Consider the following 11882-nt stretch of genomic DNA (forward strand, 5'->3'; position numbering starts at 1 on the left):
ACTTGTAGATTATAGCAGATCAAGAAAAGACACATTCAGACGAATGCATTGAAGCTTTTGTATATAGATTCGTCTAGTAAAAAGGAAAACGTTAGCCTCTCTTATAAAATTACATCTGAACAACAACACGATAACCATGTTCAAACAAAGAAACTCAGCTACTAGCAGTCAACTAGCAGCGCGTAAGGTGCGGTGCAAGAATAGGTTAAATGTCCTAAAACAAGTACTTCCTACGACGTATTAGATGCACCTGAAAATATAAGAAACTCAGCTGTAGATTTTCCAGATGCCAGATCTATAGCCCAAAGACATGATCGCCATCTCCCACAACATGTTCGGGATGCTTAAAAGATTGACTTTTGATCCGGGTATTTCTGTCCAATTAACGGATATCTCAATCATTGGAACGCGAAACCATTTGCATAAGTAGACTAGTTCGACATCAAAGCACCACCTGTGAAAAAGGATTGTCAGTATGTCCCTCCTGCCCAAAGTTAGGACATCTTGGGGAAAAGCAAAAAAACTGGCGAGACAAATGCAACATAAGCAACAACACACAGGAAACTTAGGTGAACAGACAAATAGTGATCAGGACGCCATTTTCAACTAAAGTTCGTACAAGGTGACTTCCCCGTGGCATAGCACATAGGGAAACTGTGGAAATGTAAAATCAGGACATTAAGGGTGTGTTTGGTACGAGGGAAAATGTTTTCTTTGAAAACAAGTGGGTTTCTTATTTATTTTCTAGTGTTAGGTAAGTAAGCGAAAAAAAATATTGTCCCAAGAGCATTTACATGTAATCTAGAGCAAAACACTGTGGGGGGGATGAGAACGGTCAAAGGATGGGGGTTGGGGGGTTTGGGTGGGGGTTGTGGGGGGTGCATTGAACTTGGAATGTAACTTATGAAACCTGTTTTCCCTGGTTCCATTAGTGAAGTAACTTTCCTCATTTTTAAGAACTTGTTTTCCTAGAGAAAATGTTTCCCATAACATTTTGACCAACCAAACATGGAAAAATTGGAGAAAAAAATTCTCCATACCAAACATGAAGACGCCAAGAGAATAGACGAATTTCTCACGAGACCCAATACGAATCTAGTGATCACAGCCATTATTAAGTAGTTGAACTTTAGAGGATTCCTAATTGCATATAAACAAGTGGACTACACTCACTACAACATGTTTATTCTAGATTCTTCTCTCAAAGGATGGGTAAGTGAACTTACAGAAAATTGACACACTATATTAAATATATGGACAAAAAACTGTCATGAAAGAAAATTATAAAGACAAGCCCCATAAAGGTATCGGGAAATTCAATCGCTTTGTAGAAGGGCCAATAAATGGACAAACAGCCTTCTGTGTAAGCTCAGCAGACACTTGATTCTACCAGGAACCCATACACTTGAAAAGGTAGAAAAGAGGCTAGATTCTCTCAGACGCAGCTTCTTGTGGCAGGGAAACAATGAAAAAAAAAAAGGTTTCACTTAGTAAACCGGAAAGCAGTCACCAAGAGCAAATCAGAAGGGGGTCTTGGTATTAAATATATGAGGTGACAAAACAAGAGTGTTATGATGAAATGGTCGTGGAGGTTCAACAAGGAAGATCAAGCTCTATGGAAGGAGGTGGTGACTACTAAGTATGAGCAACAGGGTCATTGGGGCACCAAGCCTGTAGTAGCTGCATATGGTTTGAGTGTATGGAGATCCATCAGAGCTCATTGGCCAAATTTTATGGAAAATGTGGGGTTTGCAGTGGGTAATGGGAGAAAAATATCCTTCTGGCATGATAATTGGTTGGGTCATGGCCCCCTAAAAGAGTTGTTCCCAGATATGTTTTGCTTGAGTCTGCCACAAGATGCTTCCATTGAAACCACATGGAGTGAACAAGGCTGGAATTTCTCTTTTAGAAGATATTAAATGACTGGGAGGTTTCTAGAGCCATTGATTTGTTGAAGACTCTGGAGAACTTCAAAGGTACAACACAACATGACGATTCCATTACATGGAAAAATGAAGGAAGGAAGGGCGGGCTTCACAGTGAAATCCGCTTACTCCCTATTGAACTCTGCTGGACAACAGAACCAAAGCAAGCACTGGATGAATATTTGGAAAGGAAACGCTCATCGCAAAGTGTTATGTTTTGCTTGGTTGGTGGTCAGAAGAGCATGCTTGACTCATGAAAAATTACAAAGAAGGGGAATCCAGTTGAGCTCAAGATGTTTTCTGTGTCAGGAAACTTTAGAAAACAACAGTCATCTGTTCATTCACTGTAAAGTGACAGGACAATTATGGATGGCTTGAATTGGGTCATGCCAGCGACTACAATGGAATTGGTAAAGTGCTGGAAAAAAGCAGGAGGTAGGGGAAGAAAGAATAAATGGCGGAATTTTGTACCAACATGTATATGGTGGACAATATGGAAAGAAAGAAATGCAAGGTGTTTTGAAGACAGTAGCAGCTCAATTCAAAGAATGAGAATGAATTGTATACAGTATTTATATTTTTTGGTGTAAAGAAAGATGTGTAGAAGATACTGAATCTTTACTAGACTTCTTAGAAATTTAGTTGAAATTTCTTTATTTCTGGTGCTGGTTGTCCTTTCCTGTAGATATGGTTTCCAGCAACCCCTTAATGCTGATGAATACAATATTACCATTTTAAAAAAAAAAATGATACAATTGAAAGAATACATACTCTTAAGGGAGATTGAAAATGTTCATAATGCTCCTTAAAAGACTATGTAGTCGGAGGACAAATAAAAGAATCTGTGAAAATATAGCTCCTGTTAAACACTGTGGTTGGGAAGAGGAGGCGCTTGAACAAATACCTTTTCAAACGGATATTTAGAAAAAGTTTCCTGGCGGCAGATCTGGTAAACATCTTGAATCCACACTGCATAAATCCAGCAATTTCAATCAAGTAAAAGACCTAGCTGGAGTCTTCTAAACAGGAACTCATTGAAGACGAGAGGTTTGAGCTACTCTACAGATTACAAGATTACCTGAGTATCACGAATTCCACTACCAGCAGCCAAGAGAACCACAACATGGAAACCTTTCATCAGGAAATTGCGATACCATTTTCTCTGTAACATGGCACAAATAACAAACCATGAGGAGATGCTAGGATTATATGCAGAACATAGGGTGTGTTCAGTATGAAGGAAAATGTTTTCCATGAAAAATATGGTTGGAAAATAAGTGGGTTTTTACTTATTTTCTTATGTTCGCATAAGCAAAAAATATTATCCAAAAAACATTTGAATATAATCTAGATACTATGGGAGGTAGGGATGCCAGTGTAGGGGTGTGCGGATGGGGGCTACAGGGGTGGGGGTGAAGATGAGGTCATGTATTGGAAGGCGGCGAGGACACAATCAATGTGGAGTGCTACTTGTGGAACTTATTTTCCCTACTTTAATTGGGGAAGTCATTTTCCTCATTTTTAAGGAACTTGTTTTCCTAGAAAATATGTTTTCTAAAAAATTTGACAAATTTGAACTGAACACACCCTAAGAGGAAAACTTAACATATACGCAAAAAAAAAAAGAGCAGTCAAAACTAAACTGTTGCTAGAGCCTTCTCCTCCAGGTGAGCACGTGAACCAAATGCAGCTGCGGGAACATCTGATATTCTTATAGTTGAATCTCTACCAGCAGAATCTTCACTCTGTTGTCCCTTTTTAGCAACTGCATGAATCTGGCTGGAAAAAAATTAGAAACTACAAAGAAACTAGCCACAATTTCCGCTACGAAAAGGGCCACAATTTCCGCTACGAAAAGGGCCACAAACCTGGTTTTCAAGCTTTTCCAAATCATCTACTCTGGTTGCCCCATCAGCATCAAGCATTAAAAGCAGTTCACCACGTGAATGAAGCATTCCCTGTTTTTACAATGCTTTCGCAGAAGCAAATGGCTTTAATCAATTCCCATATAGTAAAATGAATTCGTAAACACATAATAAAGAGGAGGACTTTCTGAATTAGTTCATTGGATGTTGAGTTTGGACTCACTTTCCTTATAGCTTCCCCTTTCCCATGGTTCTTCCCAAGAAGGATGACTCGCACGTTGTCTACAGAGTATCTCTTCACGAATTCAAAAGCCACTCTTTTGGTTCCATCAGTACTCCCGTCATCAACAATAATTACCTATTCAACAATCAATCAGTTAAGAATGTAGAAATGCATAAATGCCATCTCCGGGCTTCACCCAAATAAACAACAGGCAATAGCGAGGATTACTCAAAGGAAAACTCAAGTTTTCAAAGGCCTGAATTCCAACTTTTGTGCATTTTCCAGTGTCTTTATACATTTAGTGTCATGCCTATGGTGAAACATCCGTCTCTGTTTCAGCTTTTTATAGGCTTGACGCTAGGAGCTTTGCCTATAAAACTTGAATTGCTTGCCAAGGAGCAAGCCCTGACAATCAGGTACTGGACAGTGGACACTACCTTTCTTCCCTCAGAACCCAACTCACATACTTTCCACTACCTTTCTTTGATAAATAAAAATGATGAAAAGATATAAGGTATAAAGAACACAAATCTAAGATCATGTTTGACTTTTATTCAGCACCCCGTCTTTTTGGTTAGCAGGAAACTTATAATTTGTTTAATCATTCAGTTATATATTTATTTTGATAGGTTAATTTGTTGTATATTTATTGAAATCATTGTGTTCATTACCTGTGAATTTTAAAACATTACGTCCTCTACTTGTGTCTTTTCTCAGCACTTCATCCTAGATTAAAAAGGGCGTCAGAAAGACACGCAATTTTGTTTGGAAATGAAAAATTGGAATCTTATTCTCTCTAGAAAAAATGTAGTAAATTCAAGTAATAGCAATATAAAACTATTCTAGATTGAAAATATCAATGCCACCAGGATAGTTTCTCTATTAGAAATATCAGCACCCTAAAAGTCATCAGAATCATCGGACATTACATGTGAAAGATCAGCCCTGAAAAATTGTCATAAAGTCTATGTGAAATAGGCTGTATTATAGTATATTCTTAGCTTAAACGTTTATCTTCTCTAGTCAGTTTCTCATGAGACTTTAGGCCGTTGGGAGAAATTCTATGTTCTCAGGTTTAAATGCGCAAGCGGTAGTAGGGGTCTTAGATTTTGATGAATCAAACTAAAAGAAAAGAAAACATGTTACATCTTGACTCATACCTCATATGTAAATGTCTTGTCATTGGCCGCACGCTGTTGCAGATAACTGCAAATTTCAAATCCAAAAATAATGCTCCTTAATGCCTTGATTTAAGTGAAGTTCTCAACTGATGTAAAACAAGGGCATGTAAATGAACTATCACAATTCAGAAAAGAATACCTTTAATTTGTTGGCAGATGTTATACATGGAATTGAATAGATAATCCTACGTTAAACACATATAACCACATAGAAGATCTAATGGCAGGTTTAAGAAATTATATAGTCCTTAATTGTAAATTCTCTCTTTTACCACCTTCAAACGATCCACACCCACAAACGAAAATCAAGAAACTTAAGTGACCCTGAATATGTGTTCCACAACAAGAGCTTATATCAATAATAAAATGATCAAAAAATGATTTCACAAATGCAGATTCATGACACAGCATCCACGGAAAACTAAGACCAGGGGATGACTTTCTATTGAACAAGATAAAAAGACTAAGTATCTTGTTAACATGCTGACCAAAGCTGTCAAAGTCATAACCATAGAGGTCGGAATGGGTAATAACCTTTGAATAACACAAAAACTTGCAGCATTAACATATGCAGCGTGCAGAAAACACAGCGGCATACCATCATCTAATCAAAGAACGATGATATCATAAGATTTCAATTGATCCATCAGTAGACTTCTTAAAGTAGAACCTATAAGAGTCAAAATTGCATTTCAAGAGATAGTAGGAGCAATTAATCCCTCTGTTTCAATTTGTTTAAATACCACAAAATTCAAAGGTCTTCTTTACTTTGTTAAACTCCGTGTCAAGTCAAACCAAGAAAACAAACTGAAATGGTGGGAGTATAACTAAAGACCACATGGTCATCTTACAAACATGAACCTCTGCATGTTATAAAGTTAAATGAGACAGAACTCAGAAGATAGCGGGGGAACTATAGTCACTATGACTAATAAGCAGAAAAATATCAAAGCTGGAGATCGTGGAATCAGACATCAAAGGAACAATATTAATCAATAGAGATAGAAGATCAACTCTGATTCACTTACTTCAAAGTTTCATCAAGGGCTCCAGGAAGCCTGTGCTCTTCATTGTATGCAGGTATGACCAAGGATATGTACTTCTCAGCAGGATCAAATATATGAGGACAAGGAACCTGAATTATATGCTAACAAGGTTAACTCAACAACTGAAACCTAAATGTCACTTCACTGTTCACACCACCATGCAGATTCAAGCTAGTAAAAGTGGCTCTGAGATTACGATAGAGAATATATGATCAATGGCTAAAGCTTGTGCAAATGTGCATACCTAATTAACACATTGCTTAAGATACACCTTAGTCAATTACCTTTGTCATATATACTTCATCTACTTAGGATATAAGTTTGATCCTCCTTACCCTCCCCTTTTTGAATTTCTATTTTAATAACCTATGTCGACCCCCGCTTGTGGGATTACACTGGGTATGTTGTTAAATTACCTCTGTCATTCTTAGTCAATCTCCTATGTTAATTCCGATACTCAAAAGTTAAGAAGTTAATCATATTAGGCTGCAGATCAACAAACTTTAAATCTGAAAGATCAATTCACTGTCGCAAATGCAAGATGTTATCGATTTACATATAATCTTGGGGTGAATTGATTAAATGACCCTCTACAACATCCATTCAGCCCATTCCATTCAAATAGTAAACAAAATATGTACCGTTCGCGCAAACAATCAGGAAACACAATATGTTATGGATTTACATATAATTTTGGGTTGAATTGATTAAATGACTACAACATCACAACATATAGTAAAACAATCAATCAGGAAACACAATATGTTATGGATTTACATATAATTTTGGGTTGAATTGATTAAATGACTCTCTACAACATATAACAGATTCCCTCTGTGTTATTTCAGTATCGCCCATGTATACAGAGGGTCATATACCTCTATTCATTTTTGTTTTTTTAACTAATTTAAAATTTTGAAACAATAAAGGTACAATCTTTTTTTCCCTGGGGACCTAACAAGAGATAAAAATACAATTTTTAGAGGTGGGGTTTGTAAGTACCGGCTTCAATGAAGTTGGATCTTCAAATATAGGAGGAGCTTCCACATGACTGCAAATTGAAAAATCAAAATCAAAATCATATAATAATAATAATAATTGCAAAAATAGGGTTTTTGGTTAAAAGGGGGTTAAATTGTAAAGACATACGTGTGATTGAATCTTCTTCTGAATGTTTCAAAAACAATAGCAGCAACTAATCCAAATGCAAAAAAGATAGCTGAGATCACTAGTAACTCCAAAATCGTCCATATTCCTACCATTTTTCAAGGGCTTTGTTTTATCTAACCAAAAAAATAAATGAATGAAGAACAAGGTTAACAGATTTTGCAAAACTGACCCAGGTCAACAAGACTAACAAGTTAGTTTTTTTTTTCTTTTTTTTTTTTTTTTTTTTTTGGGGGAGGGGTGTTCATAAAATTAAGAGCTAAATAACTAAATATAAAGTAAGTGGCTGTTCACTTTTATTTAAAAAAAAAAAATGACAAGCATAATTTATCAATTTACCCATATTAATTGGTGCATATTTTTATTGAATTTGAAAAAATGACTTTTATTTAATACATGTCAATCGTCAGGTGAAAAATGACAAGTAAAAAATAAAAATTTTTCTTTTAACCCCTATGTAATAAAAACAATTTTAAAAAAAAAAAGTGCTCTGTCTCAAAATAAGTGTCACGTTCATTAAAAAGGTAATAAATGCAATGTGAAATTTATTAAACTATTTATTAGATGTTTTATGAGAATTAAGAATATTAAAGTGGAATACTTTTTTAATATTAAGCGCCTAATTGTAAACACTTGTCAATTTTTATTTTGAAGTCCTAGAGTGACACTTATTTGGGACAAATTGTTTTTGCTAGATTGACATTTATTTTGAGATAGAGGGAGTAATTGAGAAGCTACCGCCTTTGGATGTCGAACAAAAATTAAATATTTCTACTTAAAATACAGAAAAAAAATCTAATGCTACAGTTTGAAGTTTTACAATTGAAACTTTAGTATTTAATACATGCGTTTGGACATAAAGGCATGATTTGGGATTTGAAATAATGATTTCAAAAGTATAAATGTAAAATTTGACTCATACGTTTATATTTTGTAAAAAATGACCCATAAGTTGGTAGATATATTTAAACTCCCACATATGAAACTTCAACATAATATGTTGGAATTTGAAAACATTCTTTAAGTAAAAAGATTCAACATGTGATAGAGCTTAGAACTTTTACATGTAACACTACGACATGCTATGATGGAATTATGAAAAGAGTATACTGATCACCATATGTTGACATTCACAAGCAAAATAAGCTCTTACACCGTGTGTGATGAGTCTTAAACCCACATATGATCCAATGATTTGAAAACATTCTTTATGATAAGATTCAACATGTGATAATAGAACTTTTACATGATACCAAAATTTTATGAGTTACGATCACCATATGTTGACATTCACAAGCAAAATCCCACGATTAGATAATTCCATTATACTATATTGGAGTTTCATATATACAAGTCTAAATATTATCACACTAAGCTGAAGTTTCATTTGTAAAAGTTTTACGTATGTTAAGTATGAACATTTTTGTCCAAATTTTGTTTTTCTTGCATTAAGAATAGATAAAAGTTTATTTATTTTTATGAGGGTGTAACTTTTTATTAGCGATGTGAAAAGTGAATGCCCATTTCCGTCTCAAATAACTATGTTTATCACATTAATTATGAACTTGTTAGAGCAAGTTGATTAAGAGTAGTTGAAAAACCAACATCAAATATTGAAAAATATTTAATGTTGTATTACATTTTGTTGTTATTTGTTTGTATAGAAGTGTTGTTGTAGGTAGCCCTACAAGAGGGAAAAACTATAAGTAAACAACAAGTGCCCGTCTAGCTCAGTTGGTAGAGCGCAAGGCTCTTAACCTTGTGGTCGTGGGTTCGAGCCCCACGGTGGGCGTTGTGTTATTTATTTATTTTTTATTTTTTTATAAAATCTTTCTGAACAATGTCGAACTGCAGATCAGGGGTTTAGGCCCATTTATGTTTTTTGGGCCTCTACCCATCATTTCTCTTCTGAGCCCAAAAAACACGATGGCTTTGGGCTTTTCTTTATTATTTTTCATTGTTTTTATGTTTGGTTGATTTAAATTTGAGTATCAAATTTTACGTACGAGGGTTGTATTTCCTTTTTATTTAAAATATCGGATTAATCTTTCTTATATAACTCTGCCAATGAGATATTGCACCTTATTAGCTCGTTGGAGTCGGATGTATAATTCTTCATTATGTATTTCGTCTCATTCAATAATACACAAATGATTTTCTTTGTTTTTTGGTTTAAATTTTTTAATATCAAATTTTACATATTAGGGTTGTATTTCCGTTATAGTAGAAATATCGGATTAATCTTTCTTATATAACTCTGCCAATGAGATATTGCACCTTATTAGCTAGTCGGATGTATAATTCTTCATTATGTATTGCGTTTCATTTTAAGTCATTTCATTCGATAAAATACCCAATTGATTTTTAGTATAGAGTGACAAGTTTTACGTTAATTGTCTTTATCTTTAATATGCCAGACGTCGTTAAAATCATTAGTTATCAAGTATTAAGGGGTTGGAAACAAGTTATCCCAGGATAACTTATTCTGAGATTAGTTATTCCGGAATTAGTTATTCTATCCTCCCACAGGGATAAAATAACACTATAATTCCCGGATAAATAATCCCGAGATTAGTTATACCGCCATTTTATCTCAACTAAACGTGAGATAAACTCAACTCAAATATAATCCGGGGATTATTTATATCCTTGTCCTTTGTACCAAATGAGCCCTAATAATATTAAGTTTGGTACTTAAAAACAATATTATGGTTAGTCAATTGTAGGGATGAAAGTTTACCAACCTATAGTAAACAAATCAAAGGATCACAGGTGAACCAGCAATTGTGATATGAAGCTAATGCCTTATTTTACTTGCTTTCCTAGCTTTTGCAGTTGGAAGTTAGAACTACCCAATTTATTTGTTAATATAGCTTGAAAATGGGACCAATAAAAGAATAAAATAAGTTTGTAAGATCATATATTATTCTTTATTTCTTATAATATTGGGGGTATAACCATCTGATTTGGAATCCATTGGCTAGTTAATTCAGCTAATTTGCATCATGTAGGATTCATTAAAAAAAAAGTGTTTTCGGTCAAAGTTTTTTTCATTCGTAGGATGAGAACGGAATGGTTACCAAGAGTGGGTCGATATAAGTTGGTTGTTAAAGGAAGATAGATAAATTACTAAAGAATCTGTAATATGATTTAACTAATATACACCTCAAGGATCTTAAAATCAAATACGTATTCCCCATGTTGCCACGTGACAAATTAAATACATAACAACAAATGTATATACAATTCATACTTCAACAAAACATAAGCGCCATCCGTTCTTATTCACTAATAAAAAATTTAATCCCCTTTTAATTGGTAGGAACGCTTTACTTTCAAAGAGAAATTTTTCATCGTAAATTTTAAATTAATCAAATAAGGCAAATACTGAATACCGAATCCAAAATTTAAAAAAAAAAACTTGATCCCTTTATGAAGTCCCACACCTATGAAACATCCCAATTGGAACAAGCAACAGAAAAAAAAAAGTTGGTTTCTATTGGTGGGGCAATATTCTCAAGAATGATTAAAGGCAAATGTAGGGAAACAATAGAGAATTAAAGAAGTAAGATTATTCTAGTTGAACTTTTTCTAATTCATTGTCTCTTCACTTTACTGTTATTAATACTATATAAATGAACATCCATGAGTTTTGTAGTCCTCACATCTTTGAACTTTTATTTTTGCTCATATTTTGACCTTTATTTGCATAGCTACCATGTACATGTTTTGGTTAATTTTTTGAAAGTTTAATGGCAATTATAAAAAGGCAACAAAGGTGGTGTCAAAGGAGCAACAAACAATTCCTTGAATTCTTTTCAAAATTTTGTTTAGGATCCCACATATTACTCTACTACATGCACATATTTTCTCTTTTTTCCCAATTTCCATAAATTCTACATTTTCACGGACCATTTATTTTTTATTTTTTAAAGTTGCAGCCATACTCTAAGAAGGATTCAAGCATTTTCATTGTATATTTGCTAAATTGTCCGGATGCAAGACTTTTTGTGTACCTCTCCTTTAAAGATATATAGCAAGAGATAAGATTATATATCTAAAATTATATAAGTGTTATATTTATGTACTAATATACTCCTATATATTTGCATCCATGGCAAAATGACTAAATCTATTTCTATGACCCAAATTATTTTAATATCAAGAAATAATGCAAAATGTATTTATTTGCATTTCTTTAGGCTACTATTTATTGTTCAACATACATGTTGTATGTTTGCTCAATGTTAATCTTTGTCATGATCTAATGAATTTTTTTAAATGTTTAATCTTTGTCATAATCTAATGAAACTTTTTTAAATGTTAAACATGAAATTTTGTTATTACACAACTTATGTGCCGGATAACTTCATTTATGTTGGCCTTGCGATAAGTTAACGAATCTCTAGGATACTTTGACCCAAAAGTTTTTCATTACGAGAAGCAAAGGCAAAAATTAAAGACCAAGATTTGAG

At 34.0% G+C, this 11882-nt stretch overlaps 1 protein-coding gene and 1 non-coding gene across 2 annotated transcripts; one reads left to right on the plus strand and one right to left on the minus strand.

Annotated features, from left to right (window-relative positions):
* Positions 1–266: 266 nt before the first annotated feature.
* LOC132068204 (uncharacterized) lies at positions 267–7617 on the minus strand. The gene is made up of 10 exons (XM_059461717.1): positions 7390–7617; positions 7243–7291; positions 6223–6329; positions 5174–5219; positions 4014–4148; positions 3794–3883; positions 3569–3700; positions 3004–3087; positions 2830–2894; positions 267–454 (listed from the first exon to the last, which is right to left on the minus strand). Exons 1-10 carry the CDS (start codon positions 7500–7502, stop codon positions 268–270), a joined length of 1008 nt encoding a protein of 335 aa, XP_059317700.1. The 5' UTR covers positions 7503–7617; the 3' UTR covers position 267.
* A 1509-nt stretch (positions 7618–9126) lies between these two features.
* Positions 9127–9199, plus strand: TRNAK-CUU (transfer RNA lysine (anticodon CUU)). Its single transcript has one exon. It is a non-coding gene; the product is annotated as a tRNA-Lys (tRNA).
* Positions 9200–11882: the final 2683 nt, after the last annotated feature.

The sequence above is a fragment of the Lycium ferocissimum genome, chromosome 8 (assembly GCF_029784015.1).
Source record: "Lycium ferocissimum isolate CSIRO_LF1 chromosome 8, AGI_CSIRO_Lferr_CH_V1, whole genome shotgun sequence".
Lineage (NCBI taxonomy): Eukaryota > Viridiplantae > Streptophyta > Magnoliopsida > Solanales > Solanaceae > Lycium > Lycium ferocissimum.